Source organism: Phycodurus eques, chromosome 4 (assembly GCF_024500275.1).
Source record: "Phycodurus eques isolate BA_2022a chromosome 4, UOR_Pequ_1.1, whole genome shotgun sequence".
NCBI classification, from domain to species: domain Eukaryota; kingdom Metazoa; phylum Chordata; class Actinopteri; order Syngnathiformes; family Syngnathidae; genus Phycodurus; species Phycodurus eques.
The window spans coordinates 447,869-464,259 of NC_084528.1; the positions used below are offsets into that span (position 1 = coordinate 447,869).

Consider the following 16,391-nt stretch of genomic DNA (forward strand, 5'->3'; position numbering starts at 1 on the left):
ATGCCACAGATATCCTAAGTCCTGAGGGAGTATACAAGTGGCAATGTCCACCAGAGCTGTTGTCCGTGAATTGAATGTTCATTTCTCTACCATAAGCCGTCTCCAAAGGTGTTTCAGACAATTTGGCAGTACATCCAACCGGCCTCACAACCGCAGATCATGTGTAACCCCACCAGCCCAGGATCTCCACATCCAGCATGTTCACCGACAAGATCTTCTGAGACCAGCCACCCGGACAGCTGCTGCAACAATCAGTTTGAATTACCAAATCATTTCCGGCCAAACTGTCAGAAACCGTCTCAGAAGTTACACCTATGCAATAATCATGCTGTCTAATCAGTATCTTGATGTGCCACATCTGTGAGGTGGGATGGATTATCTCTACAAAGGAAAAATGCTCACGAACACAGATCGAGACAGACTGTGAACAATATTTGAGGGAAATGGTCTTTTGTGAATGTAGAAAAGGTTTTCGATGTTTATGTCCACCTCACAAAGAATGGGAGCAAAAACAAAACTGTTGCGTTTATATTTTTGGACAGTGTACAACAGGTACCGCATGGCTGGCTACCTGTTTTAAGGACCTTAGCCAGTGGCCACACGCTGTAAAAAAATAAAATTAGGTGTTTGCTCCAACTTGAAAAAGAAAACATCTATTTAAACAGATATTTTGTGACGTATTTCAATTCAGCATGTTGAGTAAATGCCACAACACTTGCCTAGCTTAAGTAGAGAGTTACAAATACAGTTTAAATTGTTACTTAGTTTTAAGTTTAGCAAACATGTTTTACAGTGTGGGTAGTAGTAGTTAACGTAGTACTCAGTCGACATTGATATTGACAGTCTGTAATCGTGACCATCCTATTAACAGCATTGAAGACCGTATTACGGCAGGCAAATCTTCCACCATTTACCGCAATTTCTTGTGTATAATGCACACCCATGTATAATACGCACCCCCAAAGTTCACTTCAAAATTCTGGAAAACCTTTCAACCTATCTATAATGCATTTTTACAATGCATGATTTTATTTCTACCCATATGATCAAAACAGGATTTTTTTGTATTTTGTTCGTTTTTTCCAATAATTATTCAGAAGTTAAGCACTTTATTTGAACATGCAATCCTTTTAAATTTACTTGCTCTTATTTTGAAATTCACAGCCCTACTTTTATTGAGTAAATGAGAAAGCACACAGTTGTGCTCATACGTTTGATTACCCAGGCAGAATTGGTAAGAAGTGTACAATTCTTTAAAGAAAACATGAAGGACTAGGCTTAGGGTCATTGTCTTGTTGGAAGGTGAACCTGCAGCCCAGTCTGAGGTCTTGAGCACTCTGGAGAAGGGTTTTGGCCAGGATATCCCTGTACTTGGCCACATTAATTTTTCCTTCGATTGCACCTCGTCGTCCTGTCCCTGCAGCTGAAAAACACCCCCACAGCATGATGCTGCCACCACCATGCTTCACTGTTGGGACTGTATTGGACAAATGATGAGCAGTGCTTTGGTTTTGAAAGCTCAACTTTAAATATAACTGAAAAGAAAAACCAGAAAATAAATTTTATACAAGTAAAATAATAATAAGGATAATAATAACTTGAAGGGGACCCTTCGTTGGAGTTGCATGGGCAAGAGAGACGCGTCAAAATTGCCATGATGTTTCAAACGATCCAATTGGAGAACCCCCTGGGAATTTCGGCCAGTATGAGCTATTGGTGGATATGTCGGCCAATCAGAGAAGGGGTTCCCTGAATAGCAGACGAAACGATTGAGGAGATTAAAGAGAACTAATGAAGTTCCACTGTTTCATTCTAATTTGAAGGCTTTTTTAAAATCAGATTTTCCATAGGCGATATCACACAAAAACGTTCCCCAAAAAGGCTAATTTTCCCACACAAAAAAACGCAATTTCTCTGGAACCCATTATCCAATCTTGAAAGTTCTCTGTGCGTTATACGCATGTTGAAGTGGTTATTCCAACCAGACCCAGAATTTTGACACTGTCATTTTTGGGAATTCTTGTCACGTTGCTAATAGAAGGTAGCACAGATCTGAAAATAAATAGAGCGACTTGATGTATGGCTCACCAGTACCTCCTCTTCTGTGACTGGTGAGCTTGCCCTTTTTGCTTGAAATAACGCAACAAGATTTCCTAAAAATGATAGTCTTTCAAAATGCCAAGTCTTGTTGGAATGGCCATTTGAACCAGAGTACAATGCACCAAGAATTTTGAAAATTGGATGATGGGTTGAATGACGCTACACAGCGTGACTGTTTTTTGGTCATTGTCTTTCTGTCTCCAAAATGTTCTCTGTCAATTGACTGTCTGTTGTCGTACTAGAGCGGCTCCAACTACCGGAGACAAATTCCTTGTGTGGTTTTTGGACATACTTGGCAAATAAAGATGATTCTGATGAAAATGGCCAAAAATGGCCTTTTCATTTCAGTGCTCTTCTCACAAAGAATTCAATCTTAAATTATGTTTTTTCGGGCAAGTGACGCCGTTTGAAACGTCACAGCAATTTTGATTTGGAGAACCCCTGGGAGTCGATTTGGAGAACCCCTGGGAGTTTCTTCCTCTACCAGGTTATTCGTGAATATCATTAACTGAAACTTGTCAGCCAATCAGAGAAGGGATAACCCATGTAGCAGACAAAACCAAAGGGAAGAGGAGGATAATTTTTTATTTTTTTAAATCAGATTTTGTATCAGCAATATCTCACCAAAAGGTGATTTACCCCCCCCCCCCCCCCCACACACACACAAATTAAATTTGTTGAGTTTTACTCAGGTTGGAGTTGCCATACCAACCAGACTCAGCATTTTTGGGAAATCTTGTTAGATTGCTAGTTATAGCTGTGTAAGTGTAAAAAGTGTTTTTTCATATATGATGATTTAGGACAATTTCCCATCGCTGAATCCTAAAATTACATCTGTTTCTGTTGTTCATTGTTCAAAATGTAGGGCATGAACCTCCATTTATTTGAACCTCTATCGCGAAAATACCTGTATATGTAAACAAAAATGTGGCCATAGTTCAAAAGGTTGACCTGATTGAGCGAAACCAATGTGATATTTGTATTCAGCACATCAATATTGTCTTAAATGAGCTAAAAAAAAAATCTTAAACAATGAATTTGTTGTTGACGAGTGTTATTTAATGGCCATGGTTTAGTTTGTTACTTAACCCTGTTTTCAACGTGAAGAAAATAAACATTTGTATACATTTGTCATGAAATGTGGTCCGTTGCCTGGAGATGAAGCTGAAGAATTTATTTTGAACAGTTTCCAACAGTTTGCGATAAAGCTGATGTCAAAAGACAACTTCTACTGTCGCTTGGAGCTGCAACATTACTTTTTCGAGGCCCTCGACAGACTGTCGGTGTCCAGCAAGCGTTATATCAAGTTACGAGCACAGGAGACGTGTGGCCATATTGCTTTTATTTCCTTAAAAAAGAACGGGACATTTTTCAATCAATGCTTGTAGACAACATTTTCACTCCCTTGTCTTTGTATTCAACGGTAAAACCAATCTTATTCCACACGGGAGGTTTCTTTTTTTCATGAATGTATTTGTTAATTAGAATTGGATTTTAGAGGTGTTTGAAGTTCTCATTCCATGTTTTTTTTTTTTTATATTACAAAATTCCACAAAGATGACATACACTTGTCACGTTGCTATTTGAAACAATCAGAAGTGGTGGCTGCTGCATCCACCATACAAGCACCGATTGGAGTTAAACTTTCGTGTCCTCTTCTCTGCAGACAGCTGAGCGCGTCCCAGCTGCATTGGTTCAATCAATTTAACTATTAATAATTCCAACTGCTGAAGACAGACCAGCAGCTTCCCGTCAGACAGCTTTTGTCTGAAGTTACCTGCTGTGTTCTCAGCCCTTTATCTTTCAGAAGCATCCATAATATGAGCAATGTTGGCGAAGCAACTCACAGCAATCGGAATAGTTACTTTGTTGTTTGGAGGCTGGTTTCACTGCGGGAATTCATAGTTTTATGCAGATATAGTACTTCATACTATTAGCAAACTGAGCAAATTCTGTTCACACAATATTTTAATGGCTAAATACTATCATGTAGTTTTTCAGTCTTGACCCCGTGAAATCTAGGTTTGAGTGTAAAAAGGGTGGTATATCTTCAACCACATCAAATTAAATCAGTTTCTTCATCAAGCTCTCCAATTTGACACATCCAATACGGCAGCGATCTTGATTCAGTGCTCAGGGTGGGGTCGAGTTCACCTCACCTTTTGAGTTCACCTCTAGTTACGTCTTTTTTATGTTGTGTCATCTGTGGAGGTTGAAAAAAGCAAGCCCATTTTGACAAAGTAAGGTAAAAAATAAAAGAGGAGAAAGAAATCTGTTTTCAAATGTCGGGCGTAAAAGTAAGGTTGTTAGAAAATAAATATAAACAATACAGGAATAAATACTCTCGTAAGGTACAGATACCTGAAGAATAAATAACTGAAGAAGCTACTTAAATACATGAACGAAGTATTTGTTCTGAATGTTTTCAATTTTTTCCTATTTTGTCCACTGTTTGTGTGCGTGTATGTGCGCGTGTTTCTGTGTGTCTGTGCGCGTCATTTACCTAGGTTGGACAACTGGTATTCAAAGGAATGAAGCGTCTTAACAGGATCCAATCATTGGTGTTTGAGACTGCCTACAACACCAACGAAAACCTTCTCATCTGTGCCCCAACTGGTGCTGGCAAGACCAACATCGCCATGCTGACTGTCCTTCACGAGATTCGGCAACACCTACAACCAGGCGGTGTCATCAAAAAGGATGAATTCAAGGTATAAAACAAAATCAAGCAAAAAAAATAAAATAACAAAAATACTGAACTCAACCTTATTTATAGAGCACTTTAACAGCTACTGCAGCTATCACAAAGCCCTGTACATAACATTGAACATAAAACATAAACTAAAATAAATTATACTAATAAAATATTTATTCAGTATAACAGGTTCTTAATTGCTCTGATTTGATATAAAACATAGCCATGTTCATCAAGTGAAGTAATTCTTGTACCGCCAATTCACAACTGAAGTAATCTCAAGGCCTTTTACAGACAGAACAGGGTTTGTACACCTGATCAAGGTTTTTTCATGCTTTTACCTGTCTTTTGCTTTGTAGTGAGGGTGGGGCATCTTCCCCTGTAATTACAAACACCTGTCAAGTTATCAGGACAGGTGTGCATATTCCGGTCCAATTTACTGCCAAATATGTTAGTATTTGATCATCAGCTTCACATAACTAAAAAATGTCGGCTAAAGGTATGCTTTGGCACATGGCAGGGAGGAATATTCTGTGGCCATGTGTTTCATGAATCAAAGTCAGCATTCCCCCTCTGCCACTACATAGGCACATTGAATGGAGGACTCAGCTGTGGTGTTGGTTATGAGTATTGTCCTTTTTCTTTCATCCCCAATGACATCATGTTCTGTAAATTGGACATGTGGGTCTGCAGATAAAGGGTTAATTTTGTTCCAGGCCCAACCTGGCTCTACCAAGGGAGATCCTTTGGCCACGCACATAGGGTGGATAGCTGATCTGTCAGTCCCTGTGAGTGTCGATACAGTCTAGGTCATGTTCCGGGAGGCCTCGACAGGGCACTTGAGTCTCCTACCTAGGCTTGATGGTGCGGCTACTTCAGAATCAGAATCATCTTTATTTGCCAAGTACGTCCAAAACACACAAGGAATTTGTCTCCGGTAGTTGGAGCCGCTCTAGTACAACAGACAGTCAATTTACAGAACACTTTGGAGACAGAGAGACATTGACAAAAACAATTGTGCAAAAAGATGCAGAGTCCTCTCGCACTTAGAGCAGTTTGAATGACTAATATTGAATAGTCCGGTGCAATGACCATTGTGCAAAGGGCGCCGAGACTTCAAGGAGTGTATGCGGTTTAAAGTGACGAGTAGTGCGATCATCTGGGACAATGTTGGTTGTGCAAATGTGACAGATACTCCTCAATCGGTGTGCAAATGGAGCAGATGCTACTCTGGCATGAGTGGCCAGAATATGCAAATAGTGCAGCATGGCGAGACAACTACAGTGAGTGCACGAGTAATACATAATTGGCCCCACAGAAATGTGACAACGAACTCAAGTAAAAAAAATTCCAGCTTGTTGTAATGGAATTATAGGTTAGGTGTTTAAGAAGTTGATCGCAAGAGGGAAGAAGCTGTTGGAATGTCTACTAGTTCTAGTTAGCGTTGATCGGTAGCGCCGACCTGAGGGAAGGAGCTGGAAGAGCCGGTGACCGGGGTGCAGACGGTCCGAGAGGATTTTGCACGCCCTTGTCTTAGTTCTGGCAGCGTGCAAGTCCTCAATGGTGGGTAGGGGGGTACCGACAATCCTTTCAGCAGTTTTGATTGTCCGTTGCAGTCGGAGTTTGTCCTTTTTTGTAGCAGCACCAAACCAGACTGTGATGGAAGAACACAGGACCTATTCGATGACCGCTGTGTAGAACCGTCTCAGCAGCTTCGGTGGCAGGCCATGCTTTCTCAGAAGCCGCAGGAAGTCCATCCTCTGCTGGGCCTTTTTGAGGACGGAGTTGATGTTGGTCGCCCACTTCAGGTCCTGAGAGATTGTAATTCCCAGGAACTTGAAGGTCTCGACGGTTGACACAAGGCAGCTGGACAACGTGAGGGGCAGCTGTGGCGAAGGATGCCTCCTGAAGTCCACGATCATCTCTACCGTCTTGAGCGTGTTCAGCTCCAGGTTGTGTCGGCCGCACCACAGCTCCAGCCGCTCCGCTTCCTGTCGATATGCAGACTCGTCACCGTCCTTGATGAGGCCGATGACAGTGGTGTCATCTGCAAACTTCCGGAGCTTGACAGTCGGGTTCGTTGAGGTGCAGTCGTTCGTGTAGAGAGAGAAGAGCAGCGGCGAGTGGACACAACCTTGGGGCGCCCCAGTGCTGATGCTGCGTGTGGATGAGGTGACCTCCCCCAGCCTGACCTGCTGTGTCCTGCCCGTCAGAAAGCTGTAAATCCACTGGCAGATGGCCTGTGAGACGCTGAGCTGGAGAAGCTTGGTTGAAAGGAGTTCAGGGATGATGGTGTTGAACGCTGAGCTGAATTCCACGAACAGGATCCTCGCGTAGGTCCCTGCACTGTCGAGGTGTTCTAGGATGAAGTGCAGTCCCATGTTGACTGCATCATCCGCAGACCTGTTCGCTTGGTAGGCAAACTGCAGGGGGTCCAGCAGGGGACCTGTTACACTCTTGAGGTGGTCCAACACGAGATGTTCAAAGGACTTCATGACCACAGATGTCAAAGCGACAGGCCTGTAGTCATTCAGACCAGACCAGAGATTGCAGGTTTCTTGGGTACTGGAATGATGGTGGAGCGTTTGAAACAGGATGGAACTTTGCACATTTCCAAAGATCTGTTGAAGATCTGGGTGAAGACTGGAGCGAGCTGGTCCGCGCAGACTTTGAGGCAGGTTGGGGACACATGGTCCGGTCCTGCCGCTTTGTTAATGTTCTGTTGTTTGAAGATGCGTCTCACATCCTGTTCATGGATGGTTAACGCAGAGGTTAGAGGTGTGGTTGTGGTCGCGGGTGCGACCGGGTGGGTGTGTGGAGTGAAACTGTCCTTTTCAAATCTGCAATAGAAGGTATTCAAGTCGTTGGCTAGTGTGCTATTGGTCTCAGCTTGGGGGGATCATCGCTTGTAATTAGTCAGCGATTGGAATGCATGCCAGACTGATTTTGAGTCGTTCGCGCTAAACTGTTTTTCCAACTTTGCTGCATCGATCCTCTTTGCAATGTTAATTTCTTTAGTAAACTGGTTTCTAGCTCGATTATACAGGGCCCTGTCCCCGCTCTGATATGCATCCTCCTTAGCTTGGCGAAACTGCTTAAGTTTAGCAGTGAACCACGGCTTGTTGTTGTTGAATGTCCGAAATGATTTTGTTGGTACACAAACCTCTTCACAGAAACTGATATAGGATGTGACAGTGTCCGTATATTCATCCAGGCTGCCAGCTGAATTTTCAAAGAAACTCCAGTCTGTGCAGTCTAAACAGCTTTGAAGTTCCATCTTTGCTTCATTGGTCCACTTTTTGACTGTTTTCACTGTAGGCTTCGCACATTTAAGTTCTTGCTTGTACGTCGGTATTAAGTGAATTAAGCAGTATTCAGACGAGCCCAGGGCTGCACGAGGTTTGGCACGGTATGCGTTTTTTACCGTAGTGTAGCAGTGGTCTAAAGTATTATTTTCCCTGGTAGGACAGTCGATGTGCTGCTTGTATTTAGGGAGTTCGTGGTTGAGTTTAGCTTTGTTAAAGTCCCCGAGAATAATGAGGGGTGAGTCAGGGTGTTTTTTTTTCAATTTCGTTGACTTGTTCGGCGAGCGTTAGCAATGCGGCGTTCGTGTTAGCTTGCGGTGTAATATAGACTCCAGCCAGTATAAACGATGCAAACTCACGTGGCGAGTAAAATGGTTTACAGTTCAAAAACAGCGACTCCAAATGCGGGCTGCAGTGTGTGCTGAGCACCGTGACGTCCGTACACCATTTTTCGTTGATATGGAGGCATATCCCGCCGCCCTTCGTTTTCCCAGATGATTCCATGTCGCGGTCCGCTCGATGAATGTTGAAGCCGGGAAGCGTGACGGCGCCATCGGGTACAGCGTCGCAAAGCCAGGTCTCCGTGAAGCACATGGCCGCGGAACGTCCGAAGTCTTTACTGGTCTTTAACAGAAGATGAAGCTCGTCCATTTTGTTGGGTAGGGAGCGTACATTGGCGAGGTGGATCGACGGGAACGCCAATCTGTGTCCTCTCTTGCGGAGTTTCACCTGAATGCCGGCTCGTTTTCCTCTGTGGCGCCGCTTCCGCCTCCGTGCGCCGAAAACCGCGGACGCCGCTCCGGTGAGTGACTCGGGGGAAAAAACTGAGCGGATTTTCGAAAGTTGGTGACAGAAAGTCCGGAGTAGCCTCCTTGATGGTTAGCAAGTCTCCCCTTGTGTAAGTGAGTCGTGTAAGGTCTCCAAAGACGGACGAAAAACACAAAAACAAAGACAATACAAGAGAGCGCGTTACCGAGGTGACCACACTGGTAGGCGCCATCTTGTTGCATACATGACGCATTGATGGAGACACACTCCAATTTCACACTCATTAGAGTTAAACACAGGAAGGGGTTTTATCATTAGCCATCGCTTGCGGTTGTAACATGTAATGCACGCCTGGTCACTTACCTGTCTGGCAGAGTATTTCATCCATTTCATCATCCATTGATAAAACATGTTTTCTTCTTGCCCCAAAGGTTTTTATTTTTTCAGGAAATGGTTTTGGTTTCGTTCCTCGCTTTTCACACGTTTTGGCTATCCTATCGAGTTGTCACACTTGGTCATGGCTCTAGTTGCTCCGGCCAGGTCACACTGTTGTTCATTGCACGTTATGTCAAGCGTGACACCCTTGACCATACATTGTTCATTAATAGATTGCAATTTTACCTTCGTGTTTGTTGGCTCTATTGTCAATGTTAGTAAGTCTGTGGGGATGCAAGTGTCATTCCCTATCACCCCTTCGAAGGATAATATTCCCGCAGCGAGGGCGCACTCTTTTCTTTCCAAGTCTTGATGCTGAGCTAGTCCACTCACGACCAAGCAAACTACTATTAGCAGGACAGCCAAAACAAGAGCTATTTTTACAAACAGCGCTCTGTCCCACTTATTACCACCGGTGTGCACTATAGTCGATGGTGGGGAACTGGGGCCTCATGTACAAAAGGTGCGTCCGCACAAAAACGTGGCGTCCGTTCTATTTCACGGTAAAGTTCAGATGTATCAAGAGTGACATGACCGTGGAAATGTGCGGTGCCTCACGCCAACTGCATGGCTGCCATACGCACGTTTCTGCATCTTTTGGGGCTTTGGCGACACTTAGAGGTGATTCTGGGTAACTGTTTTCATAAATCTGCACACCAGACACACATGAATAAATAGCACTGATGAACAATTCATGCCTGGCAACATTTGATTTCAACAATGCAATTGAGGCAAGGACTGAGAATTCATTTGTTAACCAGTGTATTTAATAAACCACTGATATTTGTGAGGACATCTATTAATTGATCAAGGCGATCATTTATGCCGCCTATTGCCCTCACAATCGCTTCGTGTCCTTTGAATTTACTTCATTTGAACATGTACATCGGTTGCACATGATTAAAATGTGTTTAAATTGACATAATTTACTCCTCTTCTAAAAAAAAAAAAAAAAAAAAAAATTACAAAATAAATTTAAAAAAAAGAATTTTTTTCAGTGTGCGTGTCCTCTCCTGTGTATTAAAATAATAAATTGAGGAATAAAAAAGCAGTCAAAGTTTTTTATATCCTCTTTGACATGCAGATGTGCTTCTATTTGAATTCAAAAGATTTATTGCAAATACCACACATACAACATTTACGCATGAACCTTTATCTCACAAGGCTGAGTGTAGGTTACTGTATGAGCACATTTGTTAGAAGTTAAAAAAATACATGATATTAACCTTGTGGGGTGATCATAGTCAGCCACACGTCCTCCCATCACCCCTGAGAGAGCAGCGTCACCCATGATCGCAGCGATTCTCTCCTCGAACGGGATGAGGCCCTCCGCGCCGGTTTCTTCCGCCTTTTTTTGGCCACGCTTTGGCGGTGGGCAGCCGTCCTCCGCTTCACATCCACCTTAATGTCTGACCACTTCTTTTTTTAGTTAAGCGTGCGTGCGCTATTCTGTCTCCACAGCATTGACAGCCGCACACGCGCTGTCCCACTCGCTTCTCTTTCGCGTGTTGTTAACGCCATAGGACAGCGTGCCAAAGAGAATTTTCTTGCGTGCCTCCACTTCATTGAGCAACTTCACATTCAGAAAATTTATTTTTCTTCATTACCTTACTCATTTTCCTTTTTTCTGATCATGCAGAGATCGGCATCTCAGTTGCAGGGTTCATTTAAATATGATTTGCATATTCAAATGTAGGCGTGGACAGGGAGGAGTCGGCTACTCCGACATGTGGGCTCATTTCCACGTTGATTGGAATGTACGAAGGAAATGTGCTTGGATTCATGAGTCGGAGTGTCTGCTCCAGCTGTTCTGGATTGCCTGTTTGCAACCAATCGGGGACCTGTAATGCAGCAGCCATCATGGCACCGACTTCAAATGAAAAGTGCCCTTTGGCTACAAACAGGGTCATATGTGGTACAAAGCATGGAACCAGGAACCAGGTTCTGGAGTGAGCACAACATATGGAGCTGCTCCCTCAAGGCCAATATACAGACCCTTTCCAAAAAATTTGAATATCATGGAAAGGTTTTATTTCCATAATTCCATTCAAAAAGTGAAACTTTCATAGATTATAGATACAGGGCTCACAATTTAAACAATATCAAGTATTTATTTATTTTTACATAATTTTGGGTTTCCAGCTCATAAAACCCACAAAATCATCCATCCATCCATCCATCCATTTTCTGAGCCACTTCTCCTCACTAGGGTCGCGGGCGTGCTGGAGCCAATCCCAGCTGTCATCGGGCAGGAGGCGGGGTACACCCTGAACAGGTTGCCAGCCAATCGCAGGGCACATAGAAACAAACAACCAGTCGCACTCACAGTCACACCTACGGGCAATTTAGAGTCTCCAATTAATGCATGTTTTTGGGAAGTGGGAGGAAACCGGAGTGCCCGGAGAAAACCCACGCAGGCACGGGGAGAACATGCAAACTCCACACAGGGCAGGGCCGGGGATTGAACCCGGGTCCTCAGAACTGTGAGGCGGACGCTCTAACCAGCCGCCCCACAAAATCAGGAATTGAAAAAATTAGAATACTGTGAAGAAATCAATTACTTCTAAAAAACAAAAAAGAAATAAATTAGGGTCACATTAAATCAATCAAAATATGGTACTTTCCAAACGATGTTAATCTTCAGTACTTGGTCGGGAATCCCTTTGCTTCAATCACTGCCTCGATGCTCCGTGGCATTGAGGCAATCAGCCTGTGGCATTGCCTGGGATTTACGGAAGCCCAGATTTCTTCTTTGTTTTTGGGTCTGGTGCCCCTCATTTTCCTCTTGATAATACCCCATAAATTCTCAATGGGGTTTATATCTGGCGAGTTGGCTGGCCGGGCAAGCACTGTGATGACATGGGCATCAAACCAGGTTTTGGTGTTTCTGGCGGTATGGGCAGGGGCCAGGTCCTGCAGGAAGGTGAAATCTGCATCTCCATACAGATCCTCAGCAGAAGTAATCTTGAAGTCCTCTAAAACATTCTGGTAGACTGTTGCGGTGACCTTGGATTTCAGAAAGCAGAGTTGACCAACACCTGCAGTGGCCTTTGCACCCCAAATCATGACTGACTGACTGGATATTTCACACTGGACCGAAAGCAGTTTGGGTTGTGTTCTTCACCCGTCTTCCTCCAAACCCTTGGACCTGTCTTCTTCCAAACCCTTGGACCCAAATGAAAGGCACACTTTGCTTTCATTGGAAAATAGGACCTTGGACCACTGGCCAACAATCCAGTCCTTCCTCTCCTTGGCCCAGTTGAGATGCTTCCTACGTTGGCTCAGGCTCAGAAACGGCTTGACCCGATGAACCCGACAGTTGTAGCTCATCTCCCGAATGCGTCTGAATGTGGTTGTTTTTGAAGCTGTGACTCCCGCCTCATTCCACTCTTTCTGGATCCCTGCTAAATTCTTGAATCTTCTCTGTTTGATAATCCACTGAAACCCTTGGTCATCTCTTATGCTGGTCCATCTTCTCCTGCCACATTTTGTCCTTCCACTAGAGTTTTCATTGATATGCTTGGACATAGCACTCTGTGAACAGCCACCCGGCTTAGCTATGAACTTTTGTGGCTTACCCTTCCTATGGAGGGTATCAATGATGGTCTTCTGGCCAGTTGTCAAGTCTGCAGTCTTCCCCATATTGAACCCAACTGAGACAATTGAACCAAACTGAAGGAATTTAATGACACCTGGGGAAACCTCTTCAGGTGCTTTGAGTTTAGTAGATGATTAGTGTCTGACACTCAGTTTAAAACATTTATGGCCTGCAAAATTTGGTCTGATTTCTTCACAGTATTAAAATCTTTTTGAATTCCTGATTTTGTGGGTTTTATGAGCTGGAAGCCCAACTTATGTAAAAATAAACAAATAAGTCCTTGAAATTGTTTAAATTGTGGGCACTAAATCTATAATATATGAAAGTTTAACTTTTGGATGGAATTATGGTAATAAACTTTTCCATGATATTCCAATTTTTTGGAAAAGTTCTGTAATGTTGACAAAGCTTAAGTAGCAAAGTTTCTTGTTCATCAAGTCCAGCCAGCGCGTGTCATAATCTTCATAACACTGTAAAGCGTCATACAGGAGAGTGCAGTGTCCTCCTAATTTAGGTTCCCGAGCATCCTCAATTTGACTGCGCACCCATATGAGCTATTCATTCCAATGAGGGTGAGGTGGACAGGTTAATTCAAACATGTAAATGGCAGCCGCAGTGCACAAACCATCAGTGTGTAGTGACATTAGAGCAGTGATTCTCAACCACTGTGCCGGGGCACATTAGTGTGCCGTGAGCACTCTTCAGGTGTGCCGTGGAAAATTAGAACATTTTGTGTAATTGGTCAAAAAAATATTTATTTACAAGAAATAATGTATATTTGTTAATCTATTTATGCCAGTGAGGCATAGTGACAGACAGAACAAATTCTATTAGATGGCAGGAAGTACATACAGTAATTAATCTATCCAAATTTTTTGTTTGTTGGTGTGCCATGAGATTTTTTAAATTCTAAAATACTGTATGTGCCTTGGCTTCATAAAGGTTGGACATCACTGCATTGGAGGCATCATTGTCGTAGAAGCAGGTTCTTCGCTTGAGGGCGGGTCTATCCAGACGGCGTCAGGGGTGCACATGATGTTGGCGTTGAGTGCACACAATTACCTTTTTTCCTGCTATCTGCATGGGTACTGGTTGGGTGAGGGGGATCAACTGTGTTTTCCCAGACCTATGGTCTTGACAGACGAGCCAGAGAAGGGGAGATTTATACTTGCCCCAGAACCAGCACGCATTTTTGGAATATTGTCCAGGGGCCTGTTGAAAAGTGGATTGGGAGTGAACAGCTTGTTCATTTGAATCTGGGCGTTGGGTCCTTCCGTTCGGGGGGGCCCTCTGGGGGCAGAGTTCCCATCAGAGGTTGCTGAGTCGTAGTCTTCACACGGGTACCTTTTTTGGTTAGGGTTGTCCTTGGAGGTTCTTCTGGACGTATGGTTGGTGCTTTGCTCATCTTGCCTAACATACACATGTATGGCTGGTATTGGAGCTGTAGGGACGGCCACATGACTGAAAGGCTGTTGCATTGGCTCTGGACATCGTGGCAGTGGAGGGTGAGTCACGACAGGGAAGGCAGATGAATGGATTTGAATCAAAATCAAATCCACGTTTCATTTAAGACACTGTGCTTGAACTTTGGAGCCTCGAAAATAAACACTGCACATTTGACAGCTTTACAAATTAACTTCTCTGCTAAAAAGAAATATGGTTGTCTAAATGTTTTAGAAGCTAACAATTTGATGTTTTTCTCCTTCGAGCAACTTGCTTTGTTGAATAAAACCTTTGCACGGCACACTGAAAAGAAATTAACTGAAGCTATGATGCAAAAAAAAAAGGGGGGGCTCAGATGGACAGCTGCTTTAATCCAAAACATTACATTACCAGTTTGTTTGGAGATTATTTAGGGTTGTTATTAGATGTACAACATTTGTTTGGTAACGGTGATACAACATGCTCTATGCCACAAACCTAGATAGAGTACCCATGCTAAGATCTGTCTCGAATCTAGAATAGAAAAAGGAGGCCTGGTCTGCCGAATCACAATTGAACCAGGAAATATGGCACCAACATGCCCTTTCCAAAGGCAGCAATGCACGAGAGGTTGTAATTGTTCAAAGATTCAACTGATGGCACACCGCTCAAAAGGTATCAGTATGTATCTTTGAAATCCATGGTGTCAAACTGAGCATAAATCAATAATTCCGACACAGAGACTTTGTTCTTTCAAAGCATGCTCACACATACGTTCTCCTGTCCTGTGACAAAGAGCACTTCCTATACTGTACTTCACTGTTGAGCTCTGCAGATAGACTTGCCTACACTGTTGTTTGTCAGTGAATTTGAAATTGTGCTGTTTACTGGTAAACAAATTATCACCAGCATTTTACCATCTCCTCTTGACTGTTCGTTAGCCCTTAACACTCTCTACCACTTCCTTCATCTTCCATCATCCCCAATCCAGTGTACGCTGCTGTGGTGTCTATCCTCATTAATTCTCTCCCGCTACATATTTTTTGTGTCTGCAGATAGTGTATGTTGCGCCAATGAAGGCTTTGGCAGCTGAGATGACCAACTATTTCAGTAAACGATTGGAGCCGCTGGGCATCACTGTCAAAGAACTCACTGGTGACATGCAGCTAACCAAAGGGGAAATTCTACGAACACAGGTACCTACATACTTGCATACGTACGTGCACATACACACAAATACTGTATGTTCTCGGGAACCATGAAGTAGCGTAACACTGGAATGTGCAAACTTACCTATTTCCATAAATGTATATTTTTTGCTTTCTTATCAATGTGTGGTCCTATTTGAACCACAGCATTGGTGGTAAGTATTAGTGGTCTAACAATATATTCATTATATTGATGTATTGATTTATATTTCTATGATCCAACTGGATCGATCTGTTCTCGGCAAGTTAGTTAGTAAATATATCGATTTAAATCGTTTTAAAAGGTAAGCAATCGATTGTATCGATACTAGGAAATAACACATTGAATTTAAGCGCGGCAGGCTTCATGTGGAGTTGTGTATGTGTTGTATTTCCAAGAAAAACGCATGCGCTTGATTTTTCAGTTAGCACACGGCAGCACTGTCAAGGCTACTTTCTTCGTCCTCCCCCTCCGACTCTTCTTCTTGTTCTTCGTTTCCTTTTCTCCACCCCGCATTTAGTCACTCCTTTCCGTCGTGCCCCTAGTGGTTGGACGAGACACAACAGTATCTATGTGATGTTTTTTGAAGCACCTTTTTGAAGTTTTAAGACGTGGATGGCAGATGAGAAGGAGGCTAGCGAGAAGTTATCATTAAGGATGCATGTGTGACTTGCGGCAAATCCCCGCACACTTTGAAGCCTTTCAAGCTGGTTGGCTTAGCTTGCTACTCGCTGCAAACAACGACAGCCCCCTCGAGGGGAAACTCAGGGAAACAAGAAGAGAACCAGCGACAGTGTCAACTATTGGGTGCTGTTTCAGGCTCACGTTTGTGCTACAAGGAGCAGGTATGTTCATTCGTTCTATGTATTATTAACACTAT

At 43.3% G+C, this 16,391-nt stretch overlaps 1 protein-coding gene across 4 annotated transcripts in view; it reads left to right on the forward strand.

Moving 5' to 3' along the window:
* ascc3 (activating signal cointegrator 1 complex subunit 3) overlaps positions 1 to 16,391 on the forward strand; it is a 175,459-nt gene that overhangs the window by 23,458 nt on the left and 135,610 nt on the right. For all 4 annotated transcript variants that reach the window (XM_061673583.1, XM_061673584.1, XM_061673585.1 and 1 more), the window contains exons 9-10: positions 4,608 to 4,811; positions 15,379 to 15,519. In XM_061673583.1, the coding sequence (XP_061529567.1) occupies positions 4,608 to 4,811; positions 15,379 to 15,519 (345 nt within the window). The remainder of the gene's footprint in view (positions 1 to 4,607; positions 4,812 to 15,378; positions 15,520 to 16,391) is intronic.